At 56.8% G+C, this 17,978-nt stretch overlaps 1 protein-coding gene across 4 annotated transcripts in view; it reads left to right on the plus strand.

Annotated features, from left to right (window-relative positions):
- The first annotated feature begins 6 nt into the window (after window positions 1-6).
- The window catches only part of ZFYVE28 (zinc finger FYVE-type containing 28), a 110,972-nt gene continuing 93,000 nt past the window's right edge, over window positions 7-17,978 (plus strand). For all 4 annotated transcript variants that reach the window (XR_004628951.1, XM_034672208.1, XM_034672210.1 and 1 more), the window contains exon 1: window positions 7-135. Coding sequence is in view for 3 of the 4 variants with exons in the window: in XM_034672208.1 (XP_034528099.1) it covers window positions 97-135 (39 nt within the window). In the remaining variant the exon portion in view is untranslated. The remainder of the gene's footprint in view (window positions 136-17,978) is intronic.

Below are 17,978 nucleotides of genomic sequence, written 5' to 3' on the forward strand. Positions count from 1 at the left end.
CCCGGCCCGGCCCTGCCCCCGCGTCCGCCCCGCGCCGCAGCCGGGCCAGGCGCAGCGCTGCGGAGGCGAGGGCCGCGGGGCCGGGTCCGCGCGGCGATGATGAACAGGTTCCGAAAGTGGCTGTACAAACCCAAGGTGAGTGCCCGTCCCTCCCTACCCAGACAGACCCCTTTCCCTGTGGTGACCGGCCCTCTCTCTCCTGCCGCCGACACCCCCCGCCCCCTCCACTCTGCGCACGGTCGCGGGACCCCTGCTGCGGGTCCCGCATCCCCCATCCCTTGCTAAGCCGGGTCCTGGACCCTCCAGCTCTCACGCGCAGACCAGGGTGCGCTTTCCCCCTCTGCCCGCGGCCAGGACGCGCCCGGATCCCTGCTCATCCCCGTCCTGCTTGGCGCCCCGCTCACACCTCGTGGTCCCCGACCCGCAGCCCGAAGCGGACACCCTCCTACTTCTTCTGGGTCCCGGAAGGACATTTCCATCCCTCTTCCCTGCACGGGCGGACTCCCCCATTCTTCCGCCCGCCCCCGTTATCCTGGGCCTGGAATGTACCTCCCAGCCTCCGTCCGCACTCCGGAAGAGACCCTCTCCCCATTCCCCCAGGTTCTTGGGGGACCCCATTTTTCCTCTCCCCGGGTCCCGGACGGACCCCTCCGACCCCATCCCACTGCCCCGGCCCTGTCTTCCCAAACCAGCACTGATTCGCACCTTGGCCCAGTCCTTGGCTCGTGCCCACCCGCGTGCTCTCGAATCCAGGACGGGTGCCCTCCTTGGCCGCGGGGTCGGGGCCCCGGCGGCGCGCCCCGCGCCTAGTTGGCTGCGCCAGTCGCACTGCAGGCGCTGCGTCCCCGCCGCCGGCCCGGGCTCGTGTGTCCGCTGTGGCCCGCGCGGGGTTGGGGGCGGCGGTGCCTGGCGCGGGGCGCGGGTCCCGGGCCGCAAGCTGGGGGCCGGCGCAGCGGGGAGGGCTGGGGCGCTGAGGTCTTGGCTGGGGGCGAGAACCGCTCGGGTGGGGTCACCGCAGCGACCAAGGGACATGGAGGCCGCAGTGTCACTGACCGATCCGAGGAACCCACGGCTCCCCGGGGTCTACTTTCCCGGATCCGGCTTCCCAGCCCTCCCCGGCGTGGGTGGTCTCTCAGGTTGGGAGTTTCTTTAAATCTGTGCCCTCTGGGTGCGCCCATTCGTGGGAGGCACCAGGTCCATTTGGGAGACCGCCACCCAGGGTCCTGGGAAGAGCTTAGGAACCTGCAGGGTTCGTGCTTTGCGGTCTTTGGGGTCGGAGAGTTTTCCAGAGTGTTGGGTTGAGGGTTTAGGATGTCAGTGGTGCGACTTGCTCCACCTTAGCCTCACCCCGAGAGGATTTGGGTTTTTTCGTGCCGGGTACAGCCGCCAACCCGGTCCCAACCTCCTTGGCAGGTAGCAGCTCCTTGTTGGTGCGACCCTGGTGCTCCCCAGCTCTGTGTGTGGTCTGGGGCCGCCCTGACCTCGGCCATTTTCCACCCAGCCCCTCCTGGCTGCGGTTCCCCTCAGCGCCAATCTCAGTCCCCCTGCTGTCCTGCTGTAGATTGCCTGGGGAGGTGGCGGCCTCTGCACAGGATATCTGGACAAGGAACGGCTTTTGTTTATGTGACTTTTGTCCCTGGGTAAGGAAAAACCAAGTCTACTTGCCAAAAGGTCATTTCTAGCGTGGGCAGCAGCGTAAGTTTTTCAGTGTATATGCCGCAAGGGCTGGCAGGGAAACGTACCATAGGTCAAGTAACCTGATTATTTCCAAAAACACTTTTGTCAGGAGTCCAGGGCCTCTGGGATGCTTTTTCCAGCCGTGGCTCTGCAGTGGCCTTGTTTCCAGGATCACGTAACTCTATCGTATTGTTGGAAGGGAAGGAAAAGTAATTGTGGGCTCTCTGTTCCATTAATAACAGCATACTTTCAGTGGCCCTGCCTCTTTCAGTTTAGGGGAAAGTCTTTAAAAGTGGAACATGATATTGCCCTTGAGGTTGTGCCCGGGAATTGAGAATGGTGTCCCTAATTTTCCCTTCCCAGGCAAGCTCCAGGGGCTGGCCAGGGAGCGGTGGAGAGTAGTGATGGAGAATCAAGCTGTAGGAAAAGAGGGGGTAGTGCTTCATCTGGTGTTCAGTGTCATCTCGGGTCACGTTGTCTGATATTTGTCCCTGACCCTTGGACTCAAAAACACATCTGCATCGGAGAGCTTTGCGTCTGGCCATGGCGTGATGCCCTGTGGTCAGCTTGAGCTCGGGCAGTCTTTGTTTGAGATCCGTCTTCGGAGTTAAATATCTTGGTTGTTTGAAGGGTTGGAGTATGTTAGGTCACCCCAGTAGCCTTTCATTTTTCAAACCTAAGCTCAGACTTTTGTCTTGGATTATGAATTGAATTTTATGTTTTTCCCTACCTTTCTAATTTAACCCATTTAGGCGCAAGTGAGCAGATTGTGGGCTGGAAGAGCAGAAGTGTGAGCGTTAGCTGTGGGGGGATGTGTCTGGGGGAGACTGTTGCCTCCAGTTAGGATTTTTCCCCCCACTTTTGTGCTTAGAGAAATACACAATTCCAACTGCATTCTTGATAGAATCCCTGCTTTGGTTAAAAACCGAACACTGAGCTGCTTGTTCATTACAATGCAGTGGAAAATATTCTGAAGCCAAAAATATTCATTGTTCTTGCAGTTCAAAAAAGCATTTAGAAATGCTTTAAAACATTCTGACACTTAAAATTTTTGATATCTGAATCATTAATAAGTATCTCAGTTGAGTGAAAAAAAAAACCCCTGATGTATAATATACTTGTTTAATATTAAAATGACATTACCCATCTCTCATTTTTCCGTTTATTTTCTTTAAGGCAGTTTTTAAACCCTGTGACTTTTTTTTTCATGTGAAGTGTTCGGATTTGTCAGTATTACCTGGACGGTGAAAGCTGCATGCTTATCAGCCTGTCCTTTGTGATGTTGCTGATGTGCTTTTTTGGCTTTTGTTTAGGCAAAGTCCTTCCAAGAAAGAGTTAACTTTAAAAAGATAAAACCTTTCGGAATAGTTGGTGCCTTCATTTGAAAGAAAAATGTCAATACTTGTGTTTCTTGCTGTACTCGTTGATACCCGGTCGCTGTGCTACGGGGTGGCATGGCGGAAGGGGGTCCCGCACTAGGTCCAGCCAGGACATCTTGGCCACCATCAAAGAGCATCCTCACGATGGTACAGGTTAAATTTGTGCTTTCCATCTTTGAGGAAGAATTGATGGGTGGGTAGGTGATGCTTTCCAGGTGGGTGGGATGACCACGCTCAGCCTTGCACCCCATGAAGAGCTCTCTCATCTGTACTCCCAAAGCACTTCTGGGGTGTGGGTCATTAACTTTCCTTGTAAATACAGTGCTTTAGTGGGTGATGTTTATCTGGAAACTTTCAGTATTCTGGGTTCAGGTCAGAGATGAAGTGGCATTCTTCAAGAGAAGCCCAAGTAATGGGATGGGTATGTTGCTTTCTGTAAGAAGGACTCTCCGAGCTTTGTGAAGTCTGCCTGGGTATGTACCCAGACAGGGTGTTTGCGGAACTCCCTGCCGGCGGCTGTTGCCTTAAGCCAGTCTCAGTGGGCTAGGGGCTCCAGAGCCCTGCCGGGGTCCCTCCTGGTTTCCAGAGTCCCTGGCCACCTGGTCATGGGCGTGGAGCTGGCCCTTTGTTCCTTGAGCACCTGGCGGGGAGGGGGAGGTGCGTACCCTGGGAGGACAGTGGCAGGTAGGAGCCCTTCGGGTATTAAAACAGCAGTTTGGGGGCGCCTGGGTGGCATGGCGGTTAAGCGTCTGCCTTCGGCTCAGGGCGTGATCCCGGCGTTATGGGATCGAGTCCCACACCAGGCTCCTCTGCTGTGAGCCTGCTTCTTCCTCTCCCACTCCCCCTGCTTGTGTTCCCTCTCTCGCTGGCTGTCTCTATCTCTGTCGAATAAATAAATAAAATCTTTAAAAAAAATATGTTAAAAAAAAAAAACAGCAGTTTGCAGGGCCACAGGAAAGGCCTGGGTTTGTGTCTGCATGGCCCCAAGGTGCATAGTTGTTGCGTACCCCAGTTATCCTTTCAGGGCTTCCCTACAGAGACCTGGAGAAATACAACCAGGGCATCAGCAAACCCCAAGGCACAGAGCACCTTGGGAGGGCTTGCGGTGGAGGCCGGTGAGGTGTGGTCTTCTCTTCCCCTGGGTCCTGCTGCCTCTGGGTCTGAGAGGGCAGCATCGGCACGCACCTCAGTTTCCCTGTTGGAGCCTGGTGCCAGGTACAGACATTGTTTCAGGGGCTTGGGGTTTTAATGCGATCTTCCAGCCAGGCTGCTAATAAATTGGTTTTTAGCTGATAAACTGAGTGCCCAGCTGTGGCTGAGGCTGTCTTTGGGGTAACTCGCTTCTCTCCGTTTCTCTCTGAGCTGAGCTACTGGAAAGCCAGCATTCTGGAAAGCCTGGCCACGCAGGCTGTGCCAGGGCTGAGCTCCCTCTGCCAGCGGGTGCCTGGCAGAGAGGGGGCTCAGGGAGTCCTGGGAAGGGTGCTCGGCAGTGCTGAGTCACAGCAGACTTGGCTGGCCCACACACCCATCTCTGTCATTCCTGGATTCGGAAGGCACGGGGCCCCTCCCTCAGATGTATCAGCACTGGGAGGCTGCAGGCACGTGGGAGGGCCCCAGAGGTCCCCTGGCCCTGAAGGCAGCTTGCGGAGCCCACCTGGCTGGGCAGGGAGTGACTCAGTGGGAGGCTCCCACCTCATTTGCCAGGCTTTGCTGTATTCCTGTGTGTGGCTTCACACACCTAGCCCTGTGCCATCCGTGTTTGCAGGGCAGGGAGAGGCTGAGTGGCTAACGGACGCTGAGTGTCCATTTCTCTGCCAACTCTGATGTCATCAGTTAGAGGGCTGCAGTTTACAATCAGAGCAGTGTACTAACGGGAAATGTCTGATAGGGTTTCTGTTAAATGGGCGAGTCACAGGCCGAGTCTTCAGCGTTGCCTAACTGATATCTGGTCTCAGCGTCCAGCAGGTCAGCGGACTAACCTCCCCTCCCCCCATGGGAAGCCTGCTAGGTGATTTCATTTGACTTTAAGAAGAGATGGGTAATTTCAGGCTGTTTTAGTGCCTCTCCTAAACCTGCCAGGAATTCCCAGAACACCGAAGATGCTTCTTTTAAATGTGTGAAAATGCACATCTAAGAGCCTGTAAGTGACTCAGCGGTCATCTGCAATTTTTGGTGGCATAGCCGTGGTTTTGTCTTGTTGGTGTTGAAGGCACTGGGTCACCACGGCTCCCCAGGGGTCTGCATGCGCCCATGCAAAGGTGAGTGATGGGGAGCGATCCCGGTTCAGAGGAAAACGGGTACCCGGAGTGCATGTGCGGCAGTCCCCTCCCGGGCCTCACTGGCCTGTCTTGGCTGCCTGCTATGGCCTGTGTGTCCAAACAGTGTTGAAGCCACAGAAGGCAGCAGAGGCTTCTGCACTGGGGCCCGGGTGGGAACCCTCACCCCTTCCTGCCCAGCCCCGTGCCTCAGTGTCCCTGTTTGAGGTGGGGAATTTGAGGAGATCATCTCTGTCAAGAGCTCATCGGAGTGGCTCAGGAAATGACCACTGTCCATGTCAGCGGTGCTCTCGGGTGTGGACGGAATGCAGGACCATGTGTGTATTTTATAGAGTCTGCCGTCACTGAGGTTTCCAGTTGCTTCCAGGTCGGTTTGAGAGTGAAACTATCTTAAAAGTTACATCCTGCCTCCCTCATCCTCCCTTTCTGTGGCATGTTGGGTACTGGGGTGCTGGGAACAAGCCCTGATTCAGGACACCTAGGCATCCCACTGGGCCTGGTCATGTTACTGACAATGATGAAGAGTAATGATCCCACCTCCTGTGCCCTCCCTCGGGCTGAGATGCAGCCGTGTGCTCACCCACTGCCCGGCATTGCCTCTCCAGTGAGAATCCAGGGCCGAATTTCAGTCTGTGCAGGTATCAGGGGGCTCCAGCATGTCATGTTTGGCCCCCAAACCTCTCAAGCCTGCCCCGTTTCTTGGCTGGCGGCTCGGGATCCAGGAGAGGACACCGCGGGGGCCATGGGGTAGCCAAGGCTGGGTGTAAATGGCACCTTGGGGGGAGAGAGCTCTATGGGTTAAGGTGCTTAGGCTTTGGGGGTGCTTGTTAACACTTGCTGTTCCCTGTTTGACAAATGAGATCTCAGACACGAGATGTTAACCTTCGCAGCCGGGAAGAGGGAAAGCTGGGTTTGAACTGCGGTCTGTGCGGCCCCGGAGTTCACAAGCACCTCCATCCTGAGCTGTGTGTTTCCTGCAGGAAGGAACCGAAGCTGTCATCGGTGTTTATATGAGGCCCATTTGATGAAACAATTTCTTTTGTACTTTTCACAGTTGGACTGCAAAGAAACTTCGATATTGATGGGCAATTCAAGTGTTTGAAGGAGGAAGACAAAAACGAATGGATTTTTTTTACTGATCTGAATAGACGAAGCGGAAGTAGGATAGAACGTTTCGTATTATGGTAATTTATGTAGAGTAGTTGGGTAAGATGAATGGAAGGTTGTTTTCCTTCTTACAGTAAGAATTTTGAAGCTCTTCCATTTCTCCTTGTTTTGTGCTGGGTGGAGGCTAGGGAATGTTGGGGGCACTTCAAGTGGGGCTTCCTTCCTAGCCGAGGGGTCCTTTGAGCACTGCATGGGGTCTCTGTGAGTCTCTGCCCTGGGGGCTTTGCCAGAGATCTCCCCTGACCACCCCCACGGCCGCCAACCATCGTACACTGGGTTCTTGGGGAAAACGGGTTAGCATATCTACGCGCTGTGGGGACGGTGTCTTTAGGGCAGCCATTTCTCCTTTGGGTTTTTCATTTTTGAGAATGTTTCCTGTTATTTTTAGGGATATTGTAATCATAAAAAAAGTCTAAAAGCAGAATCAACTACTCTCGTGTCAGATACATTTAAGAATCATATACCTGTGTTCATAGCAACATTATACATAACAGCCAGAAGGTGCAAGCAGCCCAAAGGTCCTCCAACAGTGAATGAGTAAATGAAGTGTCCATTGGTCCTCACGATGGCACATTACTCAGCCAGGAAAAGGAAATTCGGGTTATAACATGGATGGGTCTTGACATGCACAGCCACCGAAATGCACACTTTAAAATGAGTAATTGTATCTTATGTGAATTTCACCTCAATAAAAAAAATTTAGCAGTTCTTGAGAGTTTTTTGAGAATTGTAACATTTTTTGAGATAATCAAGGGAAAGGATATTTTGCAGCCAAGTAAAGAGATGCTCAGGACTAGGATTCCTGAGGGGCGTGGCACCCTGAGGCTCTCTGAAACCGCCCCTGCCAGGCCACCCCCCAACTGGAGCCTCCTCGCCGGGGTTCTCATTGCCACTGACGATGGACCCCTGTGTCCTGCTCCCTGTCCTCCCGCCCTGAGCCCTGCCAGGCCCCTCTGTTCCAGGGTATCCAGAAGACAGTGGTGAGGCGTTCTGTGTGATGGGGCTTGTCCTTAAGGCTCCCTTTTGTCAGCTTTCTGAAACCGGATCCCACCCTCCTGGAGCTGCCCTGGGGAAAGCCGGTCCTGGTCGTATGCAGTGCTCACTCCTTGTGCCCTCTCGTGGGTAGTGGATAGCAAGGGGGGGTCAGGCCCCGGAGGAGTGGCTGTTGAGCTTGGGATTTGAGGGACTGACTGCATTTGGCAGAATGGGTGGGAAGGGTGCAGGGCATCACACAGGGGAAGCTCTGTGTGGATGTGTGAGTCATGCTGGAAGGGGCAGGGGGCCAGGTGGGGGTCACTGCAGATGGTGACAGGTCATGGGCTCTCCAAGGAGGGTGGGGGGCGTGATGGGTCCCTCCTGTGGGGGGAGAGAGTAGATTAGGTGGGGAGACCCTAAGCTGGTGACAGAGGCCTGGCTGAGGCTCAAGTGAGGGGATGGCAGCCAGGAGTCTAGGAGGGAGAGGCCTGGTGGGGAGGTCGAGGGGTGCTGTTTGCTGGAGGGGAGTGCAGGGGAGGACCATTGGAGCGGGAGGCCTGGAGGCTCAGGGGGGAGCTGTGGCATTCGAGGTGCCCAGGGAATGTCCATGTGGAGGCTGAAGGCAAGGACAGTGGACCTGGGACTCCATGCAGCAGGCCTGGTGAGAGCAGACCCCTCTACTGCAGGTGCCCAGGAACGCTGATTCGCAGGCACCGAGCTGGCCCCGGTGCTGGAAGCGAGGCAGACCATGCCCAGGGCTGAGAGCACTGCTGTGAGAACCAGAACAGTCAGCCCGTTTTGTGGGCCACATGTGGGTGGGGCTCAGGGCTCTTGCCTGGCTCCCTCCTGTGGACTTACTTGGCTGGGGCTGGGCCGTGTCTCTGTCAGCTGGGTCCCTCTCTGCATGGCCTCCTGTCCTCCTAGAGGCCAAGTGGGGGTCTTGGGGCCACAGCGGGAGTGGCAGGGCCTCCTGAGGCCTAGCTCTGAAGTCTCAGGTATCCCTTGCACTGTCTCCAAGGGCTAGACGCCCCCCTCCGCCCCCGTTCAGGCGGGGGCCGTGTTCAGGGACAGGGAAATCCCAGCTCCTGGGGAGCACTCCACTTGGTGGCCCAGGGCCTGAGAGACGGGAAGGAGGGATGAGTGGGTGGCGGGAAGCATGGGGCCAGGGGCGGGTTAGAGGGATTCACACACAAAACTGTGCCCTCCGTGGCAGGCGACTAGGAAAACCCCACCCTCCACTGTGCCCGGGTTGGTGCTCAGTGTCACCAGGATGCCTGGCAGAATAAAACAAAATTGTCCTGGAAACCCTTCCTGCCATACATCTGGGTGCAATTCATGGTAAAAAAATGACGAGACATGAGAGTGTGGATTTCCCTGAGTGAGAATCAGGAGTCTGACGCACTTAAGTTTTAAAGCAATCCAACAGGTGGGAGAATGAAAGCACAGGGCGACACGAAGACACTTTAAATCAGAGCCCTGGAATCCCAGCAATGAAAGAGATAGTGAATTGAAACTTAAAAACTAACCCCAGCCCCAAGGAAGGGGTCTCTTATAGGTGGGCACGAGGGGATCACTCCAAGGGTGGCGGGGCAGCCGGAGAGGTTCCAGGGCGTGGGCGGAATGAGGGTCAAGGTGCATCTGATGGGACTGGGCAGGGGGCAGGAACAAGGGGAGGCCGGCGCAGACGTGAGGCCCCGGTGGGGGGTGTGCAGGGAGTCAGCCCCCCAGCAGAGCTCGGGGATTGCTGGGCCACGTCCACAGAGGGGATGAAATGGAAGCCGGTTTTAGATGAAGGCAAAAGCATAGCCGCCCCCGCTGCTTGCTGCAGAAGCACGGGGAAGGGTACTCCAGGAGGAAGACCAGAGTCGGAGGAGGGTGTGGGAGGCAAGGAGCTCGTGGCACACCCACGCAGCAGTTACCACGTGCAGTGACGAGAAGCAGGGGCTTCTTTTTCAGGAGTAACCCCGAAAACAAGGGGAGTGGAATTACCAGCCAGGAGCACCCGGGGGGAGGTTTCCCGAGGTCCCCCGGGGGGAGGTTTCCCGAGGTCCTCGCTGGCTCGCTGGCTCTGGAGAAGGTGCCAGGTGAGGGTGACCGTGAGTTAAGCACGTGCCTGAGCACCAGCATACTAGTTACAGGATGAGAACCTTCCAGACCAGGAGAGGGGTGTGGAGGAACGCGGAAGACACAGACAATCCAATCGCAGCAGGAAAGGAGGGGTGAGGGCAGCAAAGCAAAAGCACAGTGAATAAAAAGCAAACAATAAAGCCGTGGAAATAATCGCCTATCTATCAGTGGTCTCAGTAGATGCAGATGGGGTGACCCCCCCCCCCGGAAAAGGCAGAGCTGGATTGTGTGTCAGATACAGCTGTGGGCTGTAGATAAGGGATGCCCTCCGAACCGCTCTGTGCAAGGCCTGGAGGGAAGGCCCAGAAAGGCAGGCAGGCAGGGAATTAGCCAATGGTGGGAAGGGAGTGTGTCAGCTGGAGGTAAATAGGCTGAGCCTGTCCCAGCCTGGGGGGCCTGGGGGGAGGCACCTGGGGAGCAGGCTCTCCGAGGGAGGTTGGCTGCAGGTTGGCTGCAGGCGTGTGTTGGGGAGGCCTTCTGGCCGTGGGCCGGGGGACGGGGGTGGGGATTGGCCAAGGGAGGGGAAGCTAGGTCTTGATGTAGCCTTGCTCCTGAGGCCTCTGGAGCTGGGAGGGCCCTTCGGGGTGACCTTGAGCTGGGCAAGGTGTGAGTCTTGGACAGGGCTGCCCACAGAGGGGCCTGCCCTCGGCTGGGTTGGGGGCTGCCAGCTCCTGGGGGATGAGCCTTCAGCTCTACAGCTGCTTCTGAGCGAGCCACAGACACCTGCCCTCACATCCCTTGATGACCGCTTGCTGGTGTTGACCCCCCTACCCTTCGTCACGCCGAGAGCTCATGAAGGGCCCTGGCTGGTCTAATATCTGCATTGCTTCGTCGGTGTTTGTCACATTGACTGTCTAGCACTGTGTAATTGGAGGTGGATTTGGGGCTCATTTTCCTCACCATGTTTGAGGTCACGTGTCAGAGGAAGAGGTGGTCACGCACAGTCCTGGCTAGGACCCTTGAACGTGGAGGATACCTAGGACATCCCACCCCGGTGGGTGTCTGTTACGTTCTGTGGTCTTGATACTTTTAGGCTTTGGTCTCAGCTCTGAGAGGAAGATATGACGAGAAGCCATGTGTCCTGGGACAGGCAGTGTGCCCAGTGGCCTTGTCCTTGTGTGACTTCCTGCTAAGTGCACGTGAGCCCCCAAGGAGCCTCCATGCTACCGGGAGAAATCTGCGTCCTGCAGAGCCCAGCAGTGGCTTGGGACAGATTGCAGAGGGGCCCAGGACTTGGGCTCAGCCCATCTGGGCCCAACTCTGGGTCTCCTCATCTATGCGGTGAGGCTCCCTGGGGGATCATTGTTGACTGGAGGCCAGTGTGCTTTTAGCTGGATGAGAGGCCCGGGGAAGATACAGGCGGCAAGTGCTGGTTGGGCCTGCTATGGCTTCTACGGGCCAGACGCCCTAGGCTCTGTTGTGTGAGATACACTGAGCAAGCTCCAGAGAGCCCTGCAGTGGGGGGACCCCACTCTGACACCGTGGCTGCTGGTCTCTTGCACAGCCCCCTGCGTTCCTAAGTACACTTGCAGGGGCCAGACCCCGCTCACTGGGCGTTGTTTTCCAGTAATAAATGCCAAAGCCCTTAGACTAGGAACCTGTGCCCCTGAGAATCCCTGGCCCCAGGTCCCCCACAGAGAGCTTGTGTCCAGACCTCTGCCGTGTTGCCCCAGGGACCGGGCTTCTGCAAAGTCTCGGGGGCACCAAAGTCTGCCGAGCTGCCTCAGGGAGAAGAAAACATGTGCGCATCCCCGGGAGGCATTTGTCAGGCTGGGAAGGAGCTGGCAAAGGGTCCGGTGAGCTCACTTGTCACAGACAAAGACCTGGAAGGAAGGAGTGCCCAGAAGGTGGGGGTGTGCGGCTCCTCCCCCAGACTCAGACCTAGTGTGGGCGGACCCGTGCCTGGGGCCCAGCCCCACTGTCTGCAGCTTGCCTTGGACCTTTTTCCAAGGATATGCTTTTGGGCACAAGTCCGGCTCTGTTCATGAGGCCCATCGTAGCTTTGTTGTTGTTATATATATATTTTTTTCATTTTTTAAAAAATTAGGTGACGTTCACCTAACATGCGGTTAGCCACTTAAAAGTGCACAGCTCAGTGGCATTAGTGTATCCAGCATGAGTGTGAGCACCCGTGTCCACTGTGCAGTTGCTCCCCGCTCCCTCTCCTGCCCCCGAGACCTCTGACCTGCTGTCTCTGTGCGCTTCTGCGGGCCTCAGTGTCTGATTGCATCCACTTCGCCAGAAGGGTCAGAAGTTCCTTTTGGAGGATGAATAACACTCCGCTGTGTGGGCAGACTGCCTTTCGTTCATCCGTTCAGCCTTTCGTTTATCCGTTCATCCATCCGTGGACTTTGGGGCTGGGTCCTGTTCCGGGCTGTTGTAAATAAGGCTGCTATACACATCCATGGACACGTTTCTCTGTGGACACGTGTTTTCGTTCTCTTGGGTAGATACACAGGAGCAGAATTTCTGGGTCACAGGGCAACTTTAGGTCTAACTTTTTTGGGGACCACTAAACTGTTTTCCCCATTGTGGTTCTTGATGCACGGAGGGTGCTCGTGGAGGTGGAGGGGCCTGGGGAGCCACAGGACGCCCAGACGGGGGACCTCTGGCTGCGCAGCCAGAGTGCCTTGGCCTTCGGGCCGTCCCAGCCCTGGGGTGCGGGTTGTTCCCATGGGTGTCTGAGCTTGTAAACCAAAGCAAACTCCTTGAGGTCAGAGGCCTGGGTGGGTCTTCTCTGGACCACAGCTTGGGATCACGGGGAGCCTCTCTCTGAATCCTCCGAGGACTGTTGTGGTGTGTGTCCATGTTCTTCTGCATGAATGTGTCTTTCTCGCGTGCTGTTATTTCCACACCCCACTCTTGGGGCAACGGCGAGGTCCCCTGCTTGGGGCCGTGACATCCTTCCCTTCCTGGGATCCCGCTGGGCCCCTGTCAGGAGCAGGGCTTGGGCACCCACGGTGGTGGCTCGGAGAGGACACCCTTTGTCCAGTGTTGTGAAGCGTCCAAGAGTTGTGTGATGCCCGTGGATTCTCTGCATACGTGGCTGCCACAGGAGGCTGGGGCGGCAGGCTCCCGAGTGGGGAGCAGGGCCCCAATCCGGGGGAGGGAAGGCTCATGTGGGAGGTAGCCCCCCGCACACCACGGAGGACGCAGGCCTGGCCCCCAGCTTGAGAGGCTGATGGAAAGTAGAGTGAGCTTCAGTTATGGGAGCGAGAGGTGATCTGGTGTGGTGAACAGAGTTGGAAGTTGACCGCGACCTTAGTCCTGTGTGCCGCCGCTATGACGTGTGATACTCCCTGCTAACCCTTCTCGCTGACGTTTGTCTTAAACAGTGAATGTTGACGGGTTTCCACCTGCTTCCTCCGTTTCCTGTGCAGCTTTGTCTCCCCGCTTTCTCACAGGCTTTGTACAATTCCAGCTGTAAAGCAGCGTCATCGGAACTGCCTTTTCCTCGTGAGCCGCTGGGCTCAGGACCTCTTCTGTTCATGGTCGCCGTTGCGGCCGCTCGGCCTCATTAAGGCATGTGACCCACCCGGAGCTCTGGAGTTTCGGTGATTGTCGCCAAGTAGAGGTTGCAGGAGAGAGCTTTGGAAGCAGCCCTTCCACTCCCTGCTCCCGGAAAGGGAGGGGCGGGAGTGGGGGGCAGGGCCCAGTGGAGGGGGGACCCTGGCCCTGGGGGCACCAGGCTCACATTACAAATCCAAGCCTCAAAGCACCTGCTGCCTTGAAGCCTTGTTGGGGACAGGGAGGAGGTGGGCGTTAAGGGGACCCCACCCACCCTGCAGGGCTGTCTCCGGGTGACGCGGGCACAGATGGGGGCCGCTGCTCTGCCTGGCATCTGTGGCTGGATGTCCCTCCATCCTCCACTGAGGAGGCCCTGCCCAGCCCCGCCACAAGCTCTGGGCCTTCTAGCGTCTCTGGTCCCCCGTGAGCTGAGCAAGTCCCTCCTCCAGAGTCAGATGGGGGACTTCAAAAGCCGCTACTGTCCCCCCCTCCCCAGTGGCCTGTACGGTCTCCACGCATTTGCAAGTATCAGAGCCATGGGAGACCACCTGGGCTGGTCATCACCCCACACAGCTGGACTCCAGGAGGCTTTGTCTGAAAGGCCATTCTCATTAGGTAGGGGGAAGGGAAGGGCGCAATCCCCCCGCCCCATTCCCCATTTTGGGCCAGGACCCACTGTTCGACTCATGTGGGCTTTGGAGCTTTGTGGAAGCCTGTACCCACGGGACCTTAGAACTTTGTAGGATGGACCTTGGAGGGGCTGGGGCCAGGAGGGGCGGGAGGGGACAAAGTGGGTAGGAGGTGGAAGGTGGGGTGGCCGCTGAGGATTGCAAGGAGGCGCTCACTTTGGTTCTGGGTTTCCCACAGCTGTGGCCCAAAAGCAGCCCCAGAGCAAAGGTGGTTTCACCCTCTGATAATTCCCCTGACGGAGCTCTCTTTCGTGGGTGTGAACACACAGAGCCACTCACAAGGGATGCTGGGTGAGGCCACATACTGTGGAAACCACCGTACTGCTTAGAAGGTTCTGGACACACTGCCCCGGGCTGTGGGGTCCGCCTGTGGCACGTGCCATGAGGTGTGTCACTGGGACCCCAGACACATGCTGGGCAGCGGGAGCTGGCTGCCCCGAGCAGTAGTTGCAGGCTGTGGCTGCCTCTGGGCGTCCTTGGACACTGGACTGAGTGCCCCCTCGGCTGGGGGCAGAGTCCTCACTCTGCACGTGGGCTCTGGCCAGGTGGGCGCTGTCCTCAGGCAGGAGATCTGCCCCTGCAGCAGGTGTGGGCTCTGGGGCTGCAGGTGGGTGAGGTCCTTCTTAGAAAGTAGTCTTGCATCGTCTCAAGTGCCCGTGCAAAGCAGGCACGCGGGCTACGGAGAGGAATAAGACCCAGTTCCTTGCCCTCAGAAGGGTGGAGAACAGGGCTGGGGCAGGGGGGTGGTTCTGAGGGCTGGAGAGCCTGGCTAAGGAGGAGGGTGGAGGGTGGGAGTGGCTGGTGGACCCGGGCTCAAGGCTGGTCAGGGGTCCTGGAAGTGAGATCCCACTCTAGCGGGCTTGGGGGAGCACCAGCACCACCCAGACGTTTTTGGATCTGCATAACCAGCTGTTACGTGTTGGATTGTGTCGCCTAAAAAGACGGTTCAAGTCCTCGCCCCTGTACCTGGGAATGTGACCTTATTTGAAGACAGGGTCTTTGCAGATGATCTGTCTAAAATGTAGTCACTCGGGGGGGCCCTGGATCCAACGGTGACTGTGTGGGCACAGGCACTTGTGCAGGGAGAATGCACATAAAGATGAAGGCCGAGAGGGGGTGAAGTGTCTGTAAGCCGAGGAGCAGCAAAGATGCTGGCCGAGCAGCAGGAGCTGGAGGAAGGGCTTGGAGCGTACTCCCCTCGGAGCCCCCAGAGCTGTACTAGGGTCAGCAAGTGCAGTCCTCTGTTATGGCAGCCCTACCAGACCGACACGGGAGGTGTGACTGTACAGATCAGGGCCTACACAGTGGGCTGTTCTCTGGGCCAGTGGATTGGATCAGGGATTCCAGTACATTCCATCTGCTTCCTTGTCCTGTGTTTTGGCCCTGTCTTTGGGCCACAGTGCTCTCCAGTGCTTCAATCCTGGAACTCAGGGAAGAAAGCCCGTTGGGGTCCGTAGACTCCCGCCCCCCTAGCCCTGCCAGCCTGCCCTTGGCCAAGCTGGCTGCACCTGCCCGTACCCGGCTGAGCTCTGCAGGCGAGGTCCTTTCTGGGGCTGAATTGTCTGAATTGGCATCTTCAGGAGCCATTTGCTGGGCATCTGCTGAGCCCCGGGCTGGCCCCACGGCTGTGCCACCCAGCCCACACCCACATGTGCTTTTGTGGACCCCACAGCTGGCCCACTGTGGCAGCACCCCAGAGAGAGGCGAATGTCTTCATTAACCCATGGTCTGTCCTCTGATGGATTCCCCACTCAGTCCCACCAAGAAGTCCCCATTTGATTTGGAGCTCGTGTGACCACATGCCTGCCTCCCAGGCCATCACGCTGGAGCTGTGCCCGGCCTCATTTCTGTGTCCTGCTGCGCTGCCATTGGTCACGTTCTCAGGGCACGCCTGCCAGCAGCCACCTCGCTCCTTTGTGGATGAAGCAGGGGCAGTGATCAATCAAGATGAATAGCTTTGATATATGGCTCTGGTGTTGCTCACTCCGGCAGAGCGGGGGGTGGCTGGGGACCTCCGAGATGCTCACTCCGCAGGTTGCGGTGGAATCCCTGCTTCTCAACACCTGCATTTTAACAGCCAGACTGTTAATGGGTGAAGAGATTCATTTTTGTGTGTGTTTTATCACACAGTTAATGGAAGTCATTCGATATTTCCAAATGTTCTGTGATGGACCAACCTGGAATAAAACTCTAAGCCACAGGGCCTTCCGTGTGGGTAGATAAGTGCAGCTATGCTCACTCTAACCTGTGGTTCTCAGAGGCCTTTTGGGTCCGTGACATCACTGACACTGGAACCACGGAGGGTCAGAGCTGTGAGCCCCCACAGAGGAGACAGCAAGGCCCACAGTGGTGGCCTGGAGTGGCCAGAAACCCTCAAGGCTCCCAAGACCTCCCTAGGGAAGGAACCCCATGGAGAGACAATTAGCATGAAAGTGGAAAGCAGGGGGCTGTCCCAGCCCTGTGTGCCAAGGTGGGTGCGTGTGTGCCCCTGACCTGCTCTTCTGAGCGCTCTCTGTGGTCTCTTTCCTGGGGAGAAGGACGAGGCCATGCCTCAGTGGGCCACCGCCTGGCCCGCTTCCTCTTGCCCTGTGCCGGATGGGCTTTGATGCGAGGGATGGAGAGCCTGGCTCCACATGACCAGGTGACTATAGTCTGCCTGCTGGTGTGGCTCATGACGAGATGAGTTTGCGTCCAGACAACAGCCCGGGCTCTGCTCGGAGCTCTGTTCTGGGTAACGAGCCCCAGCACGTTCTTCCCCAGACCAGGGATCCAGGGAGAAGATGCCGCAGGACCCTACCTGTCAGCCCCCTGTGTAGATGTGCGCTTGGGCCCTGGCTGTGTCTGCTGTGGAGACAGATGGGGGTGGGGGAAGGAGGGGTCTTTTTGTGAGCGGTCCCTGTAAGCATCTGGTGTGGCTGAAAGGAGTGGTAAGCCCCTCCTGACCTTCTCAAAATGACACAGAGTTAAGGTGATCATTTATTAACTCAGCAAACAATTGGTGTGGACTGTGTGCCAGCATTGGGCTCGGGACTTGATGAGAGCAAGACAGTAGAGGCCCCAGCCTCACCTGGGACTTCCCCTCAGGGAGTGAAGCTGGGTGCCAGGTGGGCGAGTGGCCAGAGGTGGTGCACAGACCGCCTGTACTGTTTCTTAGGGTCACATGTGAATCACAATTATGTCAGAATTGAAAGTTTGATTAGAAAAACGTTTAAATAGCTCTATTGAGGTATTACTGACATATAATGAACCCTGCACATTTAAAGTGGACAGTTCGATAAGTTTTGACATTGGGATGCCCCGTGAAACAGCCACCCATTGAGTTAGTGAACATAATTGCCATCCCACATGTGTCCTCGGCCCCTCTGTGCTCCTGCGCTTTCCCTCCCTGCCTCTCCCCTGCCCTTCCCCAGGTGAATGCTGGTCTGCTCTCTGTCATTGTAGGATCAGTTTAAACTTTCTATAGGAAAAAAGGAAGGGCCTACAACCAAGGATGGCGGCGAAGACCCCTAATCCTGCCCTAGACAAGGCCAAATGTCCAGACTTGGTGCGACTCGCCAAGTGCCATAAAAGGAGCTTCTCTTCTAGGAAGTCCTCAGCAGCAAGATGGTGCTTTAGGAGTCCCATGCTGAGTCCTAACCCAAGTGCTGCTGTATTTGGAGACGGGCCTTTAGGAGGAGACTAAGGTTACATGAGGTCACAAGGGTGGGATCCTGTTACCGTAAGACTAACGTCCTTATAGGAAGACCTGTCAGGAGGCCCCGTACTCTCCCACATGCAGGGGCGGTGAGCCGTGGCCGTCCATGAGCCAGGAACCGACCTCATGGGCACCTTGACCTTGGGCTTCCAGCTCCAGAACCTGGGAGATAAATGCGTGTTGCCCCTGGTATATGGCCTACTGGTTTGGCAGCCCAAGCAGCCCAGAGACAGAGGGTGGCACGGACGTGACAGCTGTGGGGTGGTTTTGCTCCCACGGTGAAGGTGCAGGTTCCTTTTGGGGAAATAGTCCAAGTCCTGGCATTGGCTGCTGTTGGTTCGCACACTGGGTGCCATTCGTGGAGAGTGGGGGGAGGCCGAAGACAGAGACAGCCACTCCGGTTGGCAGGTGGCAGGTTTGTAAGCAAGGGGACTCACTCACAGGCTCGTCTTGGGTGCCATAAGACAAGGAGATCTCTGTGCCCAGC

The sequence above is a fragment of the Ailuropoda melanoleuca genome, chromosome 11 (assembly GCF_002007445.2).
Source record: "Ailuropoda melanoleuca isolate Jingjing chromosome 11, ASM200744v2, whole genome shotgun sequence".
Lineage (NCBI taxonomy): Eukaryota > Metazoa > Chordata > Mammalia > Carnivora > Ursidae > Ailuropoda > Ailuropoda melanoleuca.